Below are 24,785 nucleotides of genomic sequence, written 5' to 3' on the forward strand. Positions count from 1 at the left end.
TGTCCAATTTATTGATAGAGACATACTAAACATGAAACAGCACAGCGACAGTATTATACAATAATTACAACAGTATAGAACATGCAGTGCATGGTCAAAGCATATGTGTCCGACCCAACACAAACAGTGTTGTAAAAAGAGAAACTTGAGATACTTAACAAGGGAAATATCCCCCTTCCCCCTCTGGCGAGCTCATCTACATATGGACCCCAGAGGAATAGGCTTATGTGTGATCAGAGTGGGGAAGGGTGCAGAGGGATTTTTTTTACTCATTTCAGAGCTGTTCAGGTGTTTTAGTACAATGCTTGAGGAACTAGATGACTAATTATCCTTATAATCTCAACAAGAGCAAAGTATCTTTATATAGTTTTATGTATTAATATCTTATATACATAGAACATCACATTAAAACAAGGTTAGGATTTATTGACAGGATATTTATCCATTGGTGATACTGACTGAGAGTCTAGTCAATATGCTCTGGCCATGTGAAGTGTTTAGGATTTTTTAAATGCCTCAAGCTCCTGCTCATTTGTGGACCTGCCTCAGTCTGATGTGGACACCGTAACCACTGTACCGCCATCAGAGACTCAGCACATACTACACAGTTTCTGTAAAACATTTATGCAAAGTATGTACATTGATTAGCATCTACTATACACTTGAACCTGAATCTATGTTAATGCACCACTCTCATACTCGCTCGCTTGCTCTCTTTTGAGTATGTACACCCACACTCAGTGATGCACACTGGTTGAAACTGGTTCTACACACTAACGTGTCGATGAGAAGCTAAGAAGCCAGCATAGACCAAAAAATGCTCGTCAGACACCTTCACATTGAGGCCTCGCTAATTCATAAACGACCAAAAGATAAATAAACAAAGCAATGCGTCATACCCAATGTATGGGTTCTATTAAAATCTAACTTCCAGACACTTTCCTTACAGAACTAAACAGCGACAGATGATGCAACACATTAGAAACACTTCCATTCAGTAAAAACACAAAAATCACATTCAACACCATGGTAACCCTTGTGAGGAGACTTAAGGCATGGTCCTGGTTGTAAAGAACTAGAGGCTTTGTAACAGATAAATGTTAGCGTGTGCATTTGCCCTTGTTGCAGAGGATGCTTTCACATGCATCTAGATGATGCATTTATATAATTACTGTGTTCATTTACTTCACTGTAGGCTGTTATAGGATGTGAGCGCCTTGGTAAGAGCTCTTAAAGAGTAAGTTTACCATTATGTAAACAAAATCTAGTAGTATGTCTGTACACTGTGCTGCTGGGCTATTGAGCATTTAATGTCCGTGTCTAACTCAGTGTGTTCAAATGTGTAGGTGTATGAGGAGGAGGCCAGGGGCGAATCTAACGGTGCACTTGAGCTTTTGCATCAGCCTTCTCCTCATGATCCATAGTTTGCTGGTGGTAGTAAAATTTCCTAAACAGCTGTTGCTAAGGAGGCCCAGAGGTGGCTTCTGTGTCTTATCTCTAACAAGAGTGCTAGTTAACAAACAAATGAGCTGCTTAATTGGCACACCTGTGCCATTCCCCCTTTGACTTCAAGTTGCAGTATTGCAGATTAGCTTATTACTGACTGTCTTACATTTCTTTAAATTATGCACACTATGCACATTATACACAATACAGTCATCTTGTATTGTACAATTACATTAAGTATATAACATAGGTACAGAAAATAAATAGGTCCTGGCTTGCCAAAAAATGTAGGCCTCTACTACAAATGAAACAACTGTAAAATAGACTTGCTTATAATACACCCTCTTTTCTTTATCATTTCCACAAATAAAATAATGTACATTAAAGTTAAATGGCAAATGAACAATCGTCATCAATTGTCGATCAGCAAATAACTATCTGAGCATACAAAGTTAACATAATTTTTATTCCACTGACCATTACTCATACAGTGAGTCCACTGGCTAGGTTCATCCTAGTTCATCCTCACGTCTTTCTTAACTGTGTGGCTTTTGAGTTGGAGAGCACATTTCAAACTCTGTATGATAGAGCTGCCACACCGTTTCTTTCCCAAGAGGGCTGACTCAGTGGATACATAGATAAACCAAAGGGCTTGTTCTTTCATTTCATAGTGGTTCTGTTAGACACCGATCCGTGGCATCACTTCCCTCTAAACGAAGCTTACGACCCTGTCGTGGCTCTACCCAGGAGTTGTGGATGACAGTTCCACCTGGAGAAGGGTCCACTTGCAGCAGGGACACTACTCGTTTTTTCACCTTGGCCCTGAGTGCCCGACGGAGCTTCTGCCGCGTGAAGGCGTAAAGTAGGGGATGCGATATGGTGGTGCCATATGCCATGGCCAAGAACCAAAGCCTTGCCCGAACCAGACCGTCACTGGGGCCAAATGCGAGGATGAGGATATTTGCCACAGAAATAGGGGCCCAACACCCCAAGAAACTGCAGATAATTATGAGGGACATCCTGAAGACCCGGCGCTGGCGCTCCCGCCGGTCTCTGTGTCGCCTCACAGCTCGGCGGAGAGCAATGATGGCCGAAACCGAGGCTTGAACTCCTACTGCTGGAGCCGGTGCTGTGGCAGTGCTGGCACTGACCAGCGGGGTGGAGGACATGGGTGGAGGTGAGGTGGCTGTTGGTGTTGGAGTTGGAGAGGAGATGAGTGGTGGATGCGTAAGGTTCTTGGTCTGGTTCGGTGCTTGCACTCCTCCTTCAACATCTGCAGAGCTCCCCTTTTTCTTCCGTTTCCTGCGGCGCCCTCTACAGGTGGGTCCACTCCTTCGCTGGCTCCTCCTCATGTGCGAACCAATGCGAATGTTCAGTGCACGAAGGATTCTTGAGTAGGTGAAAAGCATGACCACCAGTGTGGCAAAGAAGATGGGTACCTGTAGAAGAATATGGTAGTACATCCCAAGGCCCATGTGGTAACCCTGTCCTCCCACACACAGCAGTGTCCGGTTACGCCAAGCTGGGTTCAAGGAGTTGTCAGCCAGCCCATTGTCTGGCTCTGATGAGAAGAAGTCCACCTCAATGAAGGGGATGAAGAAGACAGCAAGAGACACAGCCCATACGGCAGCCAACAGAAGTGCTGCCCATCGAGGAGTAAGGAACCGGTTAGCAGGTCGCACTGAGATGTCATAGCGGTCCAGGCTAATGACTAGAACATTAATGGCCGTAGAGATGCTGGTGAACGTGACACAGGCTTCATGGAAGCAGCAGATGAGCGCCAGGTTGCGACCTGTCGGCAGCAGCACTATGACTACGGTTAGCGGCAGACACAACACACACACAACGATGTCCAGAACGTGCAAGTTAACCGTGACCATGTTGCTGACTGAATCGACCAGGTTGGACTGGGAGCAGTAAAGCACAAGCACAGTCAAGTTACTGCTGAAGCCCAAAACCAGCTCCAATAAGAGGAAACTGGTAAGTGACACCTGGAAGCTGACTGGATAAGGCATGTACCACCCTGTAGCAGCACTTGCTCCCATTTGCCCCTCCAGGCCGGTGATGCTGGCCAGCGTCCCAGCCCCATCACTGGTCTCCAGCTGCTGGGTATAACTTTCCGTCCCCATGACAATTTTGTGTGGGTGCTGACCTCACGCACTTTGACAGTTCCTGTCGCCCCTTAGGCAAGACCATGGCCACTGGTCAGCAGCATGATGGGATCTCATGCCCTCAGCACCATACAGTCAAAAACAGGGGGTTTGACTGAGGCAGTCCTAGAGGGAGAAAACACATTGAGATTTAGTGAAAAAGACAGATAAAACATAACATATTCAAATGCAGATAACAAGAAGCTAAGCAGAGTTAACCATGATCATGAACAGTTCTCTTAGCTGGGAAATGGAAAGACATCAGAAGGGAAAAAACCCTAATCGATGTAATTCCTAGTCTTTGGACTAAGAAGTATGATTAGCAGTTTTTCTCCCTTTCTCTGTAAAGAATGACTGCTGGTGTGTCAGGATGTAATTTTCACACTAACAATCTATTCTCTCTGGGTTTTGTGCTGATGTTTGTACATGTATAGCCTTACAATACAGCCATGCCATCACCAGACTTGCTGCCTCTCAGTGTTAAATCACTGTATTCGTGTGTAATCAGCATGTAATGGCAAAAGTAGCCATAGATATTTTTCTGTGAAAAGCATGTCTTCCTTCTTTACCACGGTGCTGTACTCGCACTTTCCTTCATTACTCCCTGCCAGTCTTCAGCAAATACATGGCACCCTGCCATCAAACCTGCCACACACCTATAGCATATTGAGCAGCAGATGTTGCAGTCTATGGAGAAAATATGCCGCCGCAGAACCTGCCACGCAAGATCAGCATCATTACTGTCTGTCCTACCAAAAGCTCACTGGCTATAGTCATGATTGCAATGCAAATTCCAACTCACCTAGGGCCTGTCCAGCCACATCATGAATTTCTGTGAAAAATGCCAGAAAAAAACATTGATTCAATTCATGCAACCATGTAAAAATTGAAAGATGCGTAATTAAAAAAAAAAAAAGTTTACTCCACCAGACTCTACATTTGATTATAAATCAATTTAATTCATGCAACAATGCAAAATGTCAGAGCTTTTTTTTTAAGGTTCTAAATTGCATCGTAAATATCTTTACTTAAGTTTAACTGCTTACAGAATGAGCTGAGATGTCAAATGCAACACTACAACACTAAAAATAATATTTTACTTTAAATCAACTTGTTTCTTGTTAATAAATTTCCACAGTTGCTTAATTTATTGGATGATGTACCTTTCTATGTCAGATTATGCAGTATTTCATCTAAAAATATTTGAAATGTAATTTTGCTGTCAGTTTTCAAAATACATTTAGCAATTCCAACATGGATATTACATTACATTACAGTAGCATTCCTACATTTTGGTTAAACCTGTAAATGATTCATTTTTACATTAAATATTTGACACATGGTACATGGTGTTTAAAATGGCTTCTCAACTAAAATCCATTTTATACATCTTTTTGGTCCTACATTTTCTCAAAGGGACTAATCTTACCTCATTTTCCTGAATAAGAACATATCAGATTAACATATACAAAATAAGAGATGTGCTATGGCTCCTTATTGGGGTTTTTAAACATGGCATGTTTGACTAAGAATCAGAATAAAACACACTAGAATTGTAAACAGAAAACACTGGATTTCATATCCAGTCTTGCTGGCCATCAAAATGATTTTTGTGCATTCCAGCTGCTGGAAATAACTTGAAAGTTCCAATAATATAAAAACTAATACTTTTAATTCACACAGTTTGAGAATGTCAGTGACACCAGTAAGTGGACCCTGGAAATTCAGGTGAAGTCAGCTTGAGACGGTGTATCCTAAGGAACAGCACTGCCTTTCAGTTTGATGAGAAATGGTGGCAAGGACTGATTCTGAAAAGAGCAGATGATGATGGTGATGGCAGTGCAATTTCTTACATCTTCATGGCTGGGAAATGTGTTTTGATGGCCAGCTAGACAGGATATTTGTTGCAAGAGAATCTTCCTGAATTCTCCAACAACAAGAAATACAAGAGTATATCACCTGAAAACAGAGTACAAGCTTTCTGGAATATTCTGGAAATTCAGTGTTTTCTTAGTCAGATACATAATGTCCAAAATATGAAACCATAGAGACCCAGCACATCTATATTTTCATATGTTCATCAGGCATAACTGTCCTTATTCAGGAGAAAGTTTGAAGGAGAAAGAAATAATATCCCTTTTGAGAAAATGTAGGGTCAAAAAGACATATAAAACAGCTTCATGTATCTTCATGTAGCTTCATGTATTGCATGCAGAAATTAACAATTTATAGGTTCAATAGCCATGTATGAATACTACATAAAACCTAAAAAACATAGTTTGTAATAGATGATGAAGATGAATTATTCCACACAAAACTACTTAAAACTATGTTCTCTAATAAATGACACCCTTGTGGGAGTTCATTAACATGAAACCAGTTGATATAAAATGAAATATTATTTGTAGTGTTATATTTATACTCAGTATTTCAGTTCAGTTCAGTCATTTTATAAGCAGTTAAACTCAATACTTTAAGATGCAGTTTAGAACCTGATGGAGCAAATCTCAAAAATGTATAACAAAAATGACACATCTTTGAAATTTTGCATAGCTGCATGAATTAAAAAGTTTGGCTTGATTTTTTTTCATGGAAATCCTGTACGTGACCAGACAGGCCCTGGGTGAGCTGGCATGGAGGGACTCGTTTGTTACGTCTTCTGGACGTGGGAGCATTTTGTCGCTGTCAAAACAAAACCTTGTATGTCAGTTTTTTTCTGTTTTTTTTTCACTTTTTACATCCTTTACATGCCAATTGCTCCTTACACTCTGTGAACATTTCAGGATGAATGGACCAATAGGAATGGTTCAAAAAACATTACATTAAGTTAAGAACATTTTTTCTTTTTCTTGAAAAGTTACCATAGATTATGTATCACACATCCAAACAGGTGGACACGACACTAATATAAAAATAAATGCAATTTATAATCTAATGATTCATTAGCAGAAGTGCTTGGATAGTCATAGGTTTTATTATTTTGGCTCTGTATTCCAAAACTGCAAATAGTATTGAAAGTTAAAGAATATCGGCTTTCACTTTAAAGTGCTTTCACAGCCCCTATATGTATTTTATAGTTGGATACCTTTTAGTGCGTGTGTGACACGATTATGGCTACAAATCCAACCAAAATATACTGAGCAGTCAAATATGAAGCACCACTTAGCACCATTAGGGAGTGGCACTCTCAGCAGGTTCTGAATTGATTATGGCATTAATTCTTATGTTGAAGAAGCAACATTTATATATCCTTTTACATCATCTAATTTAAGTATTGCTTTGCTAGCTTGGCACTCAGGCTAGTTAACAGTAAGTATGAGCTATGGCTGAATAAAGCTAAGTAGCTTGCAGAACATAAGTATAATTGAAGAATATAGTAATAAGAATTGTCTTTACTGTTGCTTTATTTTATTCACAAATACTACTCGAAAATACCCAAGTCTTTATGATAAATAGGAAGTGGTGGGTAAATGTGTCAGAGTAGAATGTGCCCAAGGAGCGGGTGAAAAAAAGTAAGAGCCTTGAATAGAGCTCTACAGTTGGCTTGATCCTTACTGCTGTTTTATGATAGCCGGCACAATCACTGTAACATAATAACTTGCCCCAACACCAGACCAAGATTTTGTATATATATATTACATGCATGCACCAAACAAACATTTTGTGAGACTGACAGTCCACTATTCACTCCTATTATTGTTGCCATAGCAACAGGGCTAGGGGCGATTTTAATGGGAGGCCAGATGCGGCTGATTGTTATATGTGTTACGCTTTTATTGTGGGTATTATATATATATATTTAAAAAGTCATGTTTAACTGTGTTCCCCTCAGGACAGGGATAAATAAAGAATCTGTAGATATGCTGAATTGGTCTTTCTTCAGATAGCTACACCAGGACAGAGCAAGAGAGTCAGACATAATACAGGAGGCAGCAGAGCACGAATGGACAGAGTACGGAGGAGTTGTATATGGAGAAGAGCAGTGAGTAAAAACGGCTTACTGAGTGTTACAGTCTCTTTCTTTCTTTTTCTCTCGGCCCCCCTCTCCCTCTCTCTATCCTATTTCCCCCCATCCACCCCCCCACCTCTACCTCGGCCTGTAGTGGAGATTTCCAGCTGGCTTGGAGCGTGTGCAGACTGCCTGATGTTTGCTGTGTCAGAGACGAGGACACACAGAAACAATAACTGACAATCAAAAGGGCTCAGCGTTTGGTTTTCTGCCTCTTCTTTTATTGCAGCCCCTGACAAAGCACAAATTCGATGTGTCCAGGTTTGACATGCGTTATTGACACTGTCCTGAGGTGATGTCCGAAATTGAATTAGTAATTCCAGCAAAGTCAGGACACAGTGAGAGAAAGCAGGAGAAATGGAGTGAGTGAGAGAGAGGGAGAGAAGGGGGTGATGGGACGGCAATCTCATTTCACAGGTAAACATGCCACTCCAGGGGAGAGGGGGGAACGCAGCAGTGGTTTTCTCACACAGAAGAGAAAGCTCCCAGAGGCCACCCATTTGCACCGTGCTCTTCTGATAAAGCGGCCTTATCGTTAGGTCCAATGGGGAAGACAAACTCATAATCAAGCTGTCCAACATGCTACTCTATAAGAAAGATTTTTGACAGTTCCTGTGCACAAGATTGGCTGGGGAAAGGGCCTTTGGAAATAGAGAAGATTAGCATGGATGTTGGACAAATTATAATGTAGAAGCCATGAGCTCTGCAGTGCAGGCTTGTGTGTTTGCACAAGTGAGGATTTATTAAGGAAAGGGAAGAGTCTTAGAGAGCCGGAGTTACCCAGGTGCTTTCTGACCCCTGGCAACACAGGATTGTTCACAGAACCTTGGCTGAATCATGTACCTTGTACAAAATAATCAAAGGTTTCAGCTCCTTACATGCATACCAGAAAATTCTGCTTACACTTTTCCCAGTTAGTGGCTCGTCTCAAGCTTTGTTTCCTACCCAACTGGTAATTGATCCAAGCGCAAATCCTCTGGGGTTTTATTCAGCACTGTCCTTGAAGATCAGAGGTTAGACAAAAAACAGGCATTGATTTTCTTATTGTCTTAAAGATCTGGAGGAAGTATCTGTGTCTGGGAGACAATCCAATGTAACCTGCATTTGATACCCCAGCGAGTCAAAGGCCAAGCACTGACCTTAGGGATAGCTCACCCAAAATGAGATGAAAAGCTGTGTTGAGTTGATGGCTGGGAGTAAATAGAGAACTACTTTAGAATTATTTGTAAAACATGACAAGATCCTTCCTTCAAATACTCAGTTTTTTTGGTGTTTTAACTCAAGGCATCAACAAAAAAATTATAGTTTTGCTTTTCGTGAAATAGTGCATGCTAGAATACACCAGCAGAGCAGGTGCAGTATTTTGATTTATTCAACTAACTAAACACTGTGTTGCATAGTTTATTTTCCAAATATAGCCCAGTATCCCTGTATTTATTGATATTTACATTTGCATTAATACAGTTAATGAACTGCATTGGTACTTGGTACTCCATGTTAGGCTGTCTTACAAACCTGACATGGCCTGCTTTGATTAGACTATTTTGGTCTGTTCTGCTTCTCTCGAAATTACACCAAATAGAATCTTATAAAGTACTGTAGGTTTTCCATAAAGGAAACTTACTACTTATTCTGTTTTATGCATTTTAAAGTGTTATTTCTAAACCACTGAGCAACACTCAGTACTGTGTAAAAGTCAGTGATCACCCTACATTAATTTCCATTTAAAACAGCCTTTATCTTTTTCATTTTCAGGAGATATTTCTGAGGAGATTAGGTGTAAGGTAATCTACTTGCATAAGGTAGGAGACAGTCAAAGGAAAATAAGTGAAAAAACAAGAGTTTCCAAAACTAGAGTTAAAAAAATGGATGTAGAAAAATTGGACTCCTAACAACTGTTCAGTACTTCATCTTTGAGAGACAGAAGAAAATCAAGCTTCTTTCTTGCTTCAGATCTGAAAAATCCACAAGTGTTTCTGTCCATCCTTCCACTGTGATAAAACAACTCAATAACTCAATGTACTGTATATATCAGAGAAGTTTTTCTCAGCTATCAATACTGCTGAAACTAAAAAACAATACTGTTATGTGACACCAATATCAGTATACCAGTATACCAGTATAGACAATATATCACCAAGTGCTACTTTGAACACTTCAGGCTATGTCATGTGTTCATAAACTTCAATTCTTCTGTCAAAATTGTCCATGAAACCTAAGTCTCATCAGTGAGGAGGAGTATAGGGCTGCTTAGTACCAGAACAGAGAACAGAAGCCTGGATATGCAGGCCGTGTGCTGTGCAGATTGCAGGCTCGTTGATAAGCTTGCTGGAGTGCTGTGTATGTGTATGTGAGGCCCAGGTGCAGTCACAGCTAACACACACTTCCTAATGAAGTCCCCTGGCATGGGGGTAGGTGGCTCTCCGGTGGGTCTTAGGCTGCAGGTAATCCGCTTTAATCACTCCTTCCCACTTTCAGAACAATGGCTTCACTGCAGGAGGCTAATCATAACTCCTGTCATAGCTGCCAACAGACTCGGTCAACCTTATTTATCTTCAAACAGACATGTTAGAAGTTCTATGACATTCTTGGGTTCAATCAATAAATGCCTGAATCTCCCTGTCACAATTTTAAATAGGGGTATATTTGGCTCTTTTTGTTGCACTGTGTGTATGGTTCATTTCACCATACATCACTCAATTTGCAGAAGACAGCAAAGAAAAAAAACTCAATTTCAATGGAAAATTCGATTTGAAGGTTACACTTACAGTGTAGAGAATTCTTCGAACCTGCTTCAAAGAGGCAGCCAGCATTGTGTTAGGAGAATCGATCTTATTATGCAAGCAGATCATTCCTTCAAGTGTTCCCTTCACTTAGAGTTTTTGTGTTGTTCAGAGTACAGTCAAGAGTCCTTTAGCTGGTGTGTCATTTACCAAGAGCCAGAGTGCTTCACAAGTTGCTTACCATGAGTCGTAGTTGAGTCTTGAGTCTCTGGGGTGCGAGTGTAAGTGAAGTATTGGGTCTTTTGTCTCATTGTTAGCTGCAAGCATTGTATTGTACAAAAGTAAACCCCTACTTAGGCCTGTCACAATTATTGAATAATTGCCTATTTGCAAATATTTGAGATGATTGTAAGATATGTAAAATTTCAGGCATATTACAAATAGTCATATGTGTTGGGTTGAAACAAAAAATATAAATAAAAAAGCAGTAAATTCATTCATTGAGACAGCATGGAGTTTATGAAAAAAAGAGCGTAACTTCTAACTTGGTGCACTAATATGTTTAGAGAGCAGCGTTGAGTATGTTTGTTTATTTGTTAGCTATGTAGCTAATTCTACATATTAACAATTCTGTATGCTAAGTGTTTCGCATGTGTGTGGGCAGAACAAGTGTTTTTTTGCTTATATGCTCATATTTCTCTTTACTCTGTTCTCCTACAGGGCTAAGCCTTGTCACCTCAGCAGCTGCTAGGCTAATAGCTTGCTCACCTCGCTGCCCTTTCCTGAGAGAGTGGGGCAATGACGTGGCTCAGATGTTCACATGACAAAGTGGGTATCATTGAGACTCATAGTGAAGATTTTGCTCATGAAACTTACAGTAACAGACCGTCTAGCTTCAGCACCCAAACTACGCTAATGGGTTTGATGCTGCAGCCTTTGATGAGTCTCTATTGCTGCTTTGCTGTGCTACATGCATCAGCATGGGAACAGCTTCTGATTGACTAATACAGTCACTATTGTTTTTTGCATTGTCCCACTACATGGTTTTCGCTCTCATGACAAACATGTAGCTTTGCATAACTGTACATGCAATTCTGTGTAACTGTAGACTTTTGTGTGAGTGTTGCTTCAACAGTACAACCAGTGCTAGCTACTAAGTGAACACAGCTAGCAAGTAAGGTAGCTATTCAGCCAATGTGCCACGTTAGGTTTAGTAGTTGTAAACAATAACAAGACAATGAAATTTATAATCAAAATTATTTGTATGATAATTGATCAGCAACTTAAATTTAATGATCATGACAGCCCTACCAATACTAAAAACCTGTCAGGTTCAACACGGCTTCAAATGAGTCTTTACAGAAAAACCTTTAGTCTGCAGGACAGAGCTGAAGTGCTACAAAGGTAAGTAACAAAGAACTTGAAATTATGATATAAGACTTTCTATGACAAACATAGTCTGCAGTTTATATAGCAGGTATGCTACCTAGCTAGCATAATAGCTAATCCAGCAGTTTTAAAGAAATGTGATCTGTAACTTAATAAAACTTAAGTAAGATTAACTGACAGCTTTAGCTTAATTAGCTAGTACACAGACTTATGAACTGTTTCAAGCTGTTTCGCCTCTTTCATTTAAACACTGCATTTACTGCACAAAGCATATATTTCATCTATAATGAAAGCTTCGTTCTTTGAAGCTATGTTGTAGCTAATGTTGCTACGAGCTGCAGGAGTACGGCACTGCAGTAATGAATGTACATGATTTTAGCAAGACGAACATGCAAAGTGAAATTGAAATCGAAAGGTAGTATTAATTTACCAATGTTTAGAGTGGCGGTCCTAATTTAATCAGTTTTATTTTGGTTGTGTTTATCTCTCAGACTGAAATTTTATCAGTAGCCTTGAGTGTAAAATTTATTACACACTTCTATATTCTAAGAATAGCTCAGCCAGTTTGCATTGAAGTCCCTGTAGTTACTGAATAATAAGCCCTAGTATGTAAAAAGCCTGGGATTTTAAGGGGTTAAGGACGAGTCAGAGTGCTGACTTGATTAACCATCTATGCCGAGATCACATTGCCTTTTAGCACAGTAGCCCAGTGTCACCTAAATGTTTTGCTCTTGTGAAGTATAGTAACTAAATCATCAAATACTGTTTTGAAATATTGGTCTAATCCCAACAATCGTACTGAATATGATTCTGATATTATTGTGTATCCCTAATACTTTATGTACAAAGTCCATAAATAGGTTGATTTCATCAAAGAATAGTCACTCACTTTTTTATGCTCGACCTGTTTTTTTAATGTGCTTTATTCATACCTCTGCTTCAGGGAAAGGTTGAGCGAATGACATCCTTTTTGATCTATTATGATTTCTGGATTTCTTCTATGGCATGAAAGAGTGACCTTCCTCCTTTTACGCTGTCTGAAAGAGCTGATCATTCTGACACGTGGTGTTTTTCAATGGCTATCCTGTTCACTTTGCTGTCAGAGCAAAAGACAGATGGAAAGAGAAGTGCATACATCTCTAAAGCTGTTTTGGGCTAGACGTGAACCGTGAAGTAACATGAGGTCTTTGGCCTCTGGGAAGGTTATGGTCTCAACTAGTCTCATTAAAAAGAGTTCATGGAATGCAAATACGTTTTCTCCATGTGCCATTTAAGATCCAATTCTTCAGGGTTGAATGCATGCACGCAAAAGAGCGTGACAAAATAGACGGCAATTTTCATGATTTACTCTTGAGCGTAATAGTGGTGAAGAAATTAGACGACGCAAGTACACACATCTACTGTTATATGACAAAACGAATTTTATGCCTGGCCTCAGCGATAACAAGCTAGAACGCTGGTCGGATTGATGGAGTGGTAACTCCATAAGATGGTTTTCTACACCTCTTCTCATTTTAATCACCTGAAGCCTCATTGCTGTGTTGAATTGTTGATGTGATGCCAATGTACATGCAGGGCCAAGTAAAGGATAGAATAATAGTGAGAGATAATCAGAGAGGGAAAAATGGAAGTACAGTGTTATGCTGAACTCCTTTGCCCTCTGCTCCTCCACACACCTCCTACTCATAAATCTCTCCCAGAAAGAGAGAGAGAAAGAGAGGGAGAGAGAGAGAGAGAGAACAGCCCACACAGAGGAGCAGGCGCAACATTTCATCACAGCAGAGAAACTATCAACCACAAAACACGACACCACTCTGCATCCTCACGCTGCAAAATACCAACACCATAAAACAGTGCGTGTTTGAACAGGGCAGGCGGTCCAGTATATCATGCCGCTAATAATGCGCTTCGCCTTAATGACTGCTGCAACTAAATAAGTCTCTCAGTTCATCGTTGTGTGAACCATAAAACGCCACACACACAAATGGGCACCCAGAACTGATGATAGAAACATCACTATAAACCACAACGGCATAATCCTTTACTCCATTCTGCAGGTAATTAGCTCAGACAACCGCGGAGCTCAGTTACACCCAGATGAATGCTCCCACAACAAGTGTTCTAGTGTTGCTGCCCCTGTAGCGTAATGTGCTATGACACAATATTTCAACCTAATAGGTGATTGAGATCCACATTCGGTCAAACCGCTGTGACACCAAGACAGTACTATAGTTCTTTTTGCAGAGCTGTGAATAGATTACACGTATGATGTGGTTTCACAGCAACAAAGCAGTGCGAGAATGATTGGATGGACATACTGAAAAAGCGTATTGTGTGGCTCAACCCAAATGCATGGCAGATGGTTGCTTACACTCAATTTGCTTTCAAGGGAAGACTGCTGCTCTTTAGGTGCACTGGCTAAAACTTTCATTTTCACCTTGAGTCTTAACATTTACCTAAAATAGCTTTTTTTCTTCTTCTTCTTCTTTCTTCTTCTTCCTCTTTAATGTGTGAATTCCACAATACAGATAAGATTCACTAATCTGATTGGGCTCTCTTTTGCCTCGAAACAGTAATAACAGCTCGGTAAGATATGTGGACTTAAAAGCGACGGCGCACTCCAGCCATTTCTAGTCACATTCAGAAAGTGCGCTGTGAGCTCACATGCAGACACTGGGAATAGTCATGACCTTTTCATCCACAGCGTGAAGAAACAGAAAACCCAATTACAAACTGTACAGACTAAATGCACAGAGAGAAAAGTTTATACCTGTTTTTTCTTTTGTTGCCTCTGCAGTAAAGGCCATGCAGTGAAGTTAATTCACTGGACTGGAAATGAGCGATTGTCAACCAAATCTGAGACATTACCCTGATGCTGGATGTACTCGTTCATTATCTGCAGGAAACAGTGGACAGGATTACAGCTTTAGACAAAAGAAAAGAGAATGCATTTCACACCAACTATACTGATTGCGACAGAGCACCCGCATACCTCAACAACTTTGATCATCGTAAAAAGAAAGCAAAGTTTCATCAGTCCTTTGTTCCGTAGGAGAAAAAACCCTAATCATGTTCTGGAGACACATTCATCAACTCCACATAATCCCAAAGCTCAGTGTCAGACAGGAGACAGAATAAATTGTACAAACACTGTTTTCAGCACCTCAATACACTGTATAAGGTCAATGTTAAATAAGAAGGGAGATGAATCAAGCAAGCTTATTTGCAAACAGAGTAAAACTGTTTTGTTTACATTTTTTTTAAAACAAGGAAAAAATCTAAAAAAATCTAAAAATAACCAAAATCAGTAGAAATCTGTTTAAGTTAAAGAGGAATTCTATCAATTTAAACATTTCTGCATAATTATTAAAATGTCAACATAATCTTTCAGAGTGGTTTAATGCAAAATTCACAACTCTAGAGAAACATAGCGATCCAGAATTATTCACAGCTGTAGTGATAGGCACCAGATTGAATGTCTCTGGAAGCTATTACACAAACTTGTTAGGAATATGCTGCTTGACACTAGAGATGTTATTTTACAATAGTTTTAAGATAAATGTACCTTTAAATAATTAATGATGAAGAGGTACAAACCCAATTCCAAAAAATGTTGAGACAGTATGTGAAATGCCAATAAAAACAGAATAACCTATATTAATTTGAAAATAGTACAAAAACATGCTATTTGATAGTTTACCCTATAAGCTTGTTGTTTTTTTTGTAGATATACACACAAATATGATGCCTGCAACATGTTCCAAAAAAGTCGGAACAGAACTATGTTTACCACTGGGTTACATCACCTCTTCTTTCAGCAACACCTTATAATCGTTTGGAGACTGAAGACACCAACTACGGCCTTTGTTGTTGTATTTTGTGCTTCACAATGTGGCACACGTTTTCAGTGCACCTGCAATCTCTGATTATGCCGCCATGCTGTTTTAACACATGCAGAATGTTTCTTGGTGTTGTCATGTTAAAACAAGCATGGACATCTAAAAGGCAGCATACGTTGCTCCAAAATGTGTACATATCTGTCAGCGTTCATGGCCTTCATAGATGTGCAAGTTACCCTCTAATACTCCCCATACTGTGACAGATGCTGGCCTTTGAACTTTACGCTGGTAACAATCTGCATGGTCCTCTACTTTTTCAAAATGATGTCCATTTTTTCATTAAGCTGTCTGAAAGGTTGATATGTCAGACCAAAATATACATTTACCCTGTGCAGCAGTACATTTCAGATGAACTTGAGTCCAGAGAAGTCGGCAGTCATACTGAACATTGTTGACATAAGACTTCATCTATGTATAGTGCAGTCTTAACTTGCATTTGTAGATGCAGCGACAAACAGTGTTTACTGACAACAGTCTGTAAATTTCTCCACAATGCACCATTTCACCTCAAATTACTCTGAATGACTTTGTTTACATTTCAATGATTTAATCTTGCACTTTTTTTTCCCAAATTGGTGGAATTCTCATTTAATGCATTTTGGATAAATTTAAACAGAAGTTATTTGGTCTAATCTCCTAGTAATGCTTGGCATTCAAAACTCACTCAGGCCAAACTTTAACAAACAGCAGGCTTTCCTTATGTGAATTTGATAACCCCATTAGAAGCTGAAGAATACAAAAGAAGGTTTGGTGTCTGCTCTAATGCTTTCAGAATATTGACCATCTGACAAGATTTTTACAGCCGTTCAATACAAGTCTCAGCCCTGTAACACCTGCTGTTTACATGGAGAGACCTCTCATCATTGTCAGCCACTGACATGACTAGCTCCAACGAGCAACAGCTCAGCTGAAGATGCGCCTCTGCTTATGAAGATAACGTCGGATTACAGCCACCAGCCACAATTCTCGCAAGCACTTTTGAGTTGTAGCGATATGTACCTGCAAGCACCATGTGAATGTGTTTGATACGGGATTACAGAAGGACTCTTTGATGATACAATGCAGAAAGTAAGGGTTGGTAGGGTTTAGAGGGTGACAGATGACATGGATCTAAATGATCTGAAGAAGTTAGTGAAATGTTCTTTATCAAGTTAAGCACTAAATACTGTAGAAGTACCAAGTGTCCAGCAGAAAGGGATCTTGTGGCCATTTTATGGACATACATTAATAATACAACCCCAGGCTCTTAAAGAAATCTTGTGGAATTCAAATAAGTGAAATAAGTGGCTTGTAAGCAAGAGAGATTAAGAGAGAGAGAGACTTGGACTCGAAGATTTGGCTGAAATGATGAAGTTTCTTATCTACAGAAGGAGGCAATTACAACACAATTAATCTAATTCATCTCCTGGCAACGGAGGGAGAGAGAGAGGGAGAGCGAGACAGGGAGCGATATGAGGTGATGTTTTCATGGTAATAGATGTCTGTGTCTGTCAAGAGGTTAACTTTCATTCATAGTGAAAGCACACAGGCAAGCGATCCTTTCATCAGGATTCTACTCCTCTCTCATTACGCTTTTCACCTCATCCTCTTCTATCTAACCTCCTCCCTTCACTCTTTCCCTTTCCTCCACTGCCTCTATCTTTTCATCTCCTGCTTTTCCCCTGTCTTTCTTTCCTTTTGGAGCTATCAGTGCTACTTTTGCTCTCTCCTCTCTTGCCCTCTTCTCCTGCACTCTTTTGATATGCCCTCACTGTCTCAAGAACTTTACTGTCTCTCTCTCTCTCTCTCTCTCTCTCTTTCTCTCTTTCTCTCTCTCTGATATCTCTATGCAGGTGAAGGAGAGGGAGATGAGACACCACTTTCATCTCACCATCCACTCCTCAGACAAGCAAGCAAGGAAAGAAGACAGATCTTCCTTTTTGCAGTATGTGGTAGGTAAAGGCAAAACAACAGAGGGAAGAGAGGAGGAAGGGTGTGGAATATTGATGCACGGAGAATATCAGTAACACACTGGTGGAGGTTCTGCAACTGAGAAAAAAACACTCCTGAAATACGCAGACACAAACAGTGCATGCAATATCTTCATCATCGAACATACAGCATCAGTACTTAAAGGGCCCATAACATGGATAACTGAACTTTACTCAGTTTTGAATGAACTGATTTTGAGTAGTGTGTAGACTGTTAAAAGTTTCAAAACGTACCATTCACATCCAGTCCATGCTGTCAGTATTTGGAAACTAAGCTGCAAAAACAGCCTGCTTTGAATTAATTCTTTTTGTGTTGTCATAAAAGCCAACTCATGTACATAGGTCTGCCTATTCTGCCTATGTCAGTTTAGCCCCACCTATTCACACTGAAGTTATAAGAAGTTTTTCAGCCTCCTTTTTGAATTAGGCCCGATACAGGACAAAGAATCACATCATAGCTTATTTACATATATCAGTCATAAAAGGGAATTCCACTGACTTTTAAACATTTCTGCATAACTCAATCTTTAAGATATAAACAAAGTTATTCAGAGTGGTTTGATGTGAAATGATTTGTCTAGAGATACTTAAGTCAGAATTGTTCACAGTGGTGGTGATAGGAACCAGACGTCCAAAGAGTCTAATGCATCTAAAAGCCCTATCACAGAAATATATTAAAATATATTATGAAATAGGTACCTTTATGGTGCCCAATGCCTGAGGCGCTGATTTAGTCTAAAACCTGTTTTTGAAAACCTATTCTTGGCGGGGAGGTAATTTTCAGATGTTGTAAGGCAAAATAGTCCCCAAAGAAAATGTATTTTTTCAGATTTACCACTACTTTACCATCATGAGTTGCATATAAAAACAAACAAAAAAAAGGCATGTGTAGGTTCACTAGCGGTTTTGAATAGTAAATAAATTTACTGTATTTCTGTTGTAGACATTGTGACTCCTGGTTCCTATTACCACCACTGTGAAGAAATGTGAGTCTTTAAGTTTCTCTATGACAAACCATTTCGCATTAAATCACAACAGGTTGTTTAATTGTAAGGGATAAAGGGTGATTGAAAAATGAACATAACTGGACCTCAGGGGAAAAAATGCAAGAAAATTGTAGAATATGTTAAAACATGCAGCACTTTATGATTAACATTGCATGCCTGCATAATAAGAAGTAAGAACAGTTTCGTTTTCCAACCATATCTGCCCAGCTTTTTCAGCCTAGCATATTCTTCTGTTGTTTACTTTTCAAAGTAGTGTTTTGCACAACTCAGCGCTTGCAGGAAAGCATCTTCCTGTTGGGTCCTCAGAGGGTCAAGAGAAGAGAGTCCCAAAGGATTGTGGAGAAAAAATCAGCCTCTGGGCTGAGAAGCTGCACCTCTGGTCCCTATAGTCACAAGTCAAAGCCCCCGGCTATGGAAATGCTGGCGGATGTATACACCATGTGTTTGTGCACATCTCTTTAGGGACCTAACCTACTTTTGCCACAACAAATTTCACATGTGATTAACATGTAATAAACAGCAATATTAGATCATTATTTCTTTCCCCCAGCAAACATTAATTTAATAATCCACTTCACTAAATTGCATCCTTGCTTCTAGGCATGCATTAAAATATGCCTCTATAAAGTTGGTGCTTATGAAAGTTAATGATAGCACTGTAGGCTACAAAAGCAAGAAAATTAGCAGCACACACAACAATTAAATGAGACAAACAACAACATCAGCAAAAACCCTAATTTGCGGATTGGACACAACAACAACAACAACAATAGCAAATGATGAAACTGAGAGGCTCAGTATGTCCCAGAGGGGCAGAAAAACTTCCCATCCAATGAACAACATTCAAAGCATTAAGCCTGTTGTGCACTGCCTGCTGCAAGTGCTGACAGAATCTCAGTGGATGAACACATCACTGCACAAGTAATGCAGATACAAGCTATTGATTGTCACCAGCTCCAAGCACTCAAGTGGAAATATGAGCCATGGTTCAAAACCTGTAACCTCTGGAAGATGAAAAATAGATATCTGAGGTAATGAAGAACGCGAGAGAGGACATAAACAGCTTTATGTCATGTTTTTTTTTTTTTCTTTTTCCAGATGTTAAAAATAAGGCACAATAGAGACTGCTATAGATTTCCACTGACAATTACACACATGCACAACGCAGACCGTGCAGACATGCACAATTCATATCTATAATGCATGTCTAAGCTCTATAATGCATGCACAATGTCATAAACGATGTATATCTGTGAATGTGACACGGAAACGTTTACAACTGTGTGTAACTTACCGCTACATGCCCGGACAGGTGTCTCTGTGAGGCGAGAGCCCAGCGCACGACAGGCGTCTTCTTATATGTAACATATTGAAAAATGCATCAGCATGGACCGCACTGCAAGTTTTTGGCATGTCATTATAATAGCCTAATGACAGCGTGGCATTTGGTCTGTAAGCGGTCTAAAATGTCCACGAGCTCTTCTCGCTCTCGTTAATAAATGTGTGTGTGCGGGTCAGCGGCAACCTCCAGATCTCTCTATTAGGACTTCAAACCACATGCACTGCGGTGAGAGTAGCGGTGCTCACCAGCACTGAGGGAAAAACGCGTTATTTTTAAAACCCACCTGTTTTCCGTCGTGTCCCGCCTCCTACGCCACGATTGGCTTGTAGTCGCTACACATACTCGGATTGGCTAATAGTACAACACTCACAAGCAGCCCGCGGTTTGTGAGTATGAACCACTAACCAATCATAGCATAGGACTGGATTACTACTAGCCAATCAAAGCGCAAGAGGAGAGATACTATTAGCCAACCATAGAGCAGTGGGTTAGATACTACTATCCAATCCTATCACACGGACCGGGATAGCCCACACCTAGCCAATCCTAGCGCAGAGGGCGGGACTTGTCGGATAACGGGTGGGAAAAATATGTCTAGCGCGTGGACACACAGACTTCGTGTTGGCCGTCCAATACGGAGAAGAGCAGGAGGAGGAGGGAGGAGGAGGAAGAGAAAGAGGGAGGGTCTCCACATTCTACACAAGGTCATCCAAGACACCTCAAGGGTGAACATGTGGGAACGCTGTGAGACACCCACCGTCGCGGTGCTGAGGGGGCGACAGTGCGAGGAAACGGTTTTTGTGGTTATGTAGCCTCCAGTCACATGTCGTTGTAAGAGGTTTCCCTCCGATTTATTCGACAGGTATGGTGAGAGAGATCCGTTCCAGTCGCAGTTCGTGCACTGCAGCCCAGTACACTTCATCTAGTTCACTAAATCTAATGTAAATTGGCCCAGTGAAAAAAATAACGACTATACACTCACGTTGCCTCGGAGCATGCGCAGTGGTTTTGCAGTGGATTGGAGCAGCTATTGCTGCTTTATGAAGATAGGGGGTTCTAATATAAATTTGCTGTGCGAAATTAAATGTTTACATATGTGTTCCTCATCAGCTTTGTAAGGCTGCTGATGTTGACTTACAGTGTACATTTGACGCCTGCATGTGACACCTGGATGCCTCAGTGTGTGTGTGGGTATGTGCACACGAGTATGTTCACACGAGAATGTGTAACAAGAGACAAAGGGAGAAAAGGGAGAGTAGCATATACAGAACTGTGTTTTAGTTATAGGCTGATTTTAGTCTCATTCAAATCCACTTTAATATTGTAGCATTGGCGCAGAAGAAGAACCAGAGAGTCTGTGATTTTCTGTCAGAAAAAAATGTTGCTTATTGAAATAACAGGCAGAGACTGAACTCAACTGAACTCACAAAGGAAATGGGAGGAGAGGTTAATAAAAGAAAAGTGCAACCAGAAGGTGGTGAACACTTCAAAACACACTTGTTTGACCAAAATGCACACACATTTCAGCTAAACAACAGCATACTAAATTTACACTAAACAAAGGCTGTGAAGAGGCGCATGGCATTCACACAGCCCAAACAAAGTCTCTGAGGCGCATGGGTGCGTGTCGCTTGAGCCACAGCCTCTCTGCAACGAGGGTTTTGGCCCGGGCCAGCCCAAGTTCCACAAGATGCCCGCTCCTCGGCAGTGGGTGCCCTAGTCCTCTCATGAGGCTGTGTGCTACTGGGTGCCCCCCGGATGCATCTTTAATGTAATAGATATATGTAATATTTCACATTTTTACAAGAATATTATAATATTATATCTTATATTTATGGAAGTCATTTTGTAAAGTGAAACCAGTACAGTGTCAGTGTTGAAGACCCACAGGGGGAACTGAACTCATAGTGGAAATGGGGGAGAGGTCAAGAAAAGAAAAGCACAACCTGAAGAGGGTGAAAACTTCAAAACACACTAACTGAAAAGCTACATTTTAGCCGAACAACAACTACACATAACACATTCAATTTACACTAGAAAAGAGCTACAGAGAGGCGCATGGCATTCTGGGAGACCTCTACGTGCTCCTCTCTGCTCTCCCAGTGAAGTGGTGGCGCCACAATATCACAACCCGTAGTCTTGCTCTTAGAGGTCTTAGTAGGTCCTGATCTTTAAGGTTAATGTCTCTGTCCATGTCTCTAAGGCTACCTGACTCTGATTCCATTCTGTGGTAATAAATGTTATTAAATGACATGTTATATTATGGCCATGTGCAATGCTGTTAATCGGAGAACAGAAGAATATGTCTGGACTGGATGGAATTGGATAGCAATCTGTCCGCCACATTTCATTTACTCTAGCTCGCTTCTCAGGAGCAGTGCTAACTGAATACCTCAAAGAGCATTATGCAGAGCAGTGAGGAGTCGGCCAGGGCTCAAATACACATTCCAACAAGATGTGTATGTATGTGTGTTTATGCATGCATGTTTGCATGCATGTATGATCATACGTGTGTGTGTATTTGAGAGAGAAAAGAAAGCTATGTATTATTATGAAAGACCAAAGAATGTGCTCTAATGGGGATCTCAAGTTACTGTATATCATGCATCATTTGTTTGTAACTGCTTTCATACATTTCTAAATGTTGGCAGGGCTGTTTCTTGCTGCAGGCAGTATATGTAGTTGCTTAGGGCCCCTGAGGGGTAGGATGTTGCTTAGGGTTTCCAAGTATGATGTCACCTTTGGCTCCCAAGTAGGTTGTCACCTAGGATTGCAAAGTAAGATGTTGCTTAGGGGCCCTGAATAGGTTGTTGCTTAGAGGGATGTCATCTACTGCCCCCAAGTAGGTTGTCGCCATTGGTTGCCATGTAGGATTTCACTTAGGTTCCCGAAGTAAGATGTTGCTTAGTGTCCCCAAGTAGGATGTCACTTAGGGACCCCATGTAGGATGTTAGCAAGGGCCCCAAAGTGGTTTGTCACCACTGGTTGCCAAGTAGGATGTCACTTAAGGTCCCCTAGTAAGATTTTACATAGGGTCCCCAAATAGATTGTCATTTAGGGCTTCCAATAATTAAAAACAGCCCTTGGTGTTAATTATTGACTTGGTATCATCTGGATAGATAGATGGATTGAGGCACATAAGTAGTTAAAAAAGCTAAAACAGACAGCAGTGAAAGTGAGAAAGCACAATTATTATATGTAGTCAGAGAAGCTGCCTCTTTTGAGACTAAAAGGAAGATCAATAAAGTAAGTGACCGTGTTTCTGTGTCCTTTACATCAATAACCAATTAGTTAAAAGCTTTGGGAAGGATTGGTTTCACGCTGCAGTGGCAAAAGTCATCTGTCTGCTCTGTCTCTTCAGGGCATAGTTAATCTTTATGTGAGACGTGTGTAAGTGTGAGAATGTTAATATGTGGTGTGTGTGCTACATGATTCTGCTTTCACTTCAGGGAATTGATTTTTTTATGAAACATTGAAATATTGATTTTCTTATACAATGTTGAAAAGTTGAATGTGAAAAAAGAATGTTTTAATGCACAACTTATTTTCAGTAACCCCTATTCTGCCTACCATTGCAGATCAGAAACAGCCCCCTTCTCCCTGCAATCTGACGCACCTGGCATTCAGATGATTCTGAGGCCGTGATTACCTGGATCAGGTGCGCTGGTTATATGTTGGAGCTCTGCAGGGTGTTAGAGCTCCAGAAGCCCCCCTGCTGTAAAAGAATTGTAGAGTGGCTGCCTGAACTAAAGACACATCTGCATTTAGTATGCAGCTTGATTTACACTGGGATAGTTTAATGCATGTGCTAGCATTTCTTTCCTTTTCCTTTTTTTAACACCATTTGAAAATGACGTTTTCTTTTTATTTTAAGTGTTAAGTGAAGATTTCATGATGAATGCACCAATAGAAATGGTTCAGAATTACTTGGAATAAGTTTCTTCATGTTAAAGTACACTAATGTTAAGAATTTAGTTTTTTGTTTTTCTCTTACAGAGATATTTTTTATCATTAATTACAAAAGCAACAGAATGCATACTGATAAACATACACGCTCACATTATTGACACATTGGATATTTTTTTTTTTTTCTGAAGGGCTGCGTTTTTGATTTGTGTTTTTTTTGCAGGAGTGTAGCCTTGGCCTACCCAGATTGATCACAGGCCTACCAAATCAAAAGAGGACAGAATATGTATTAAACAGCATTTTTTAAGATTATGTAGTTTGTTTAGCCCTCCAGGTACTACTTAGCAACCTTTGTATGTGCCACAGTTTAAAATCAAAGCTCTAAATGTGGTCAAAACATTTAGCTAGGGGAGTGAGATACTCCCCCAGTATAGTGGAGACTGTCATTTTCTACCCATTCAAATCCAAAAAAATTTTTAAATTTAAAAACATTATCAGAAGCCTACAAACTCAGTACTTACAATGCTTTTTTCTGCAAAAGCTAAATGAGCTGTGTCAAAATGTCAATGCAAGTGTCAACTTCAATGCATCGAGTCATCAAAGGTAAGACATAAATGGTCCATAAACATTTTTCCTGTTGCCAGTGGCAGCATATTTTAGCCTAGGATTTTTTTTATACATCTCAGTTGTCTGATTTTAACCCAACTACATTATAGTGAAGAGTGGTTTTGATTAGTGAAGTGAATCCAGCGTTCTGGTTGATTGTTATTGTTTTCTTCCACCAGAAGCGTTTGAATAGGTAAGATGATGACTGCACTGCTGTCAGGAATAGCTAATAACGTGATGTTATGACATTGAGGGACCACTAGAACACTTGGAAATCTAGTCTACCAGTAAGCCTATTGTTAATTTGAGTCATGACACTATTTGTTGAGTTGTGAGGA

The 24,785-nt window shown here is 40.2% G+C and overlaps 1 protein-coding gene across 2 annotated transcripts; it reads right to left on the bottom strand.

The window, feature by feature from the left end:
• Window positions 1–1,183: 1,183 nt before the first annotated feature.
• Window positions 1,184–20,118, bottom strand: LOC118808363 (G-protein coupled receptor 22-like). 2 transcript variants are annotated; one of them, XM_036570984.1, is made up of 3 exons: window positions 19,888–20,118; window positions 4,399–4,428; window positions 1,184–3,722 (listed from the first exon to the last, which is right to left on the bottom strand). In XM_036570984.1, the coding sequence occupies exon 3, from the start codon at window positions 3,573–3,575 to the stop codon at window positions 2,112–2,114; it is 1,464 nt and encodes a 487-aa protein (XP_036426877.1). In that variant the 5' UTR covers window positions 3,576–3,722; window positions 4,399–4,428; window positions 19,888–20,118; the 3' UTR covers window positions 1,184–2,111. The 2 variants fall into 2 exon arrangements, with proteins under 2 accessions (XP_036426877.1, XP_036426878.1); XM_036570985.1 differs by lacking the exon at window positions 4,399–4,428.
• Window positions 20,119–24,785: the final 4,667 nt, after the last annotated feature.

This window comes from Colossoma macropomum, unplaced genomic scaffold, assembly GCF_904425465.1.
Source record: "Colossoma macropomum unplaced genomic scaffold, Colossoma_macropomum, whole genome shotgun sequence".
Taxonomy (NCBI): Eukaryota; Metazoa; Chordata; class Actinopteri; order Characiformes; family Serrasalmidae; genus Colossoma; species Colossoma macropomum.

Coding starts and splice junctions, on each gene's coding strand:
- LOC118808363 (XM_036570985.1), bottom strand. CDS start 3,575: ATGGGGACGGAAAGTTATACCCAGCAGCTGGAGACCAGTGATGGGGCT.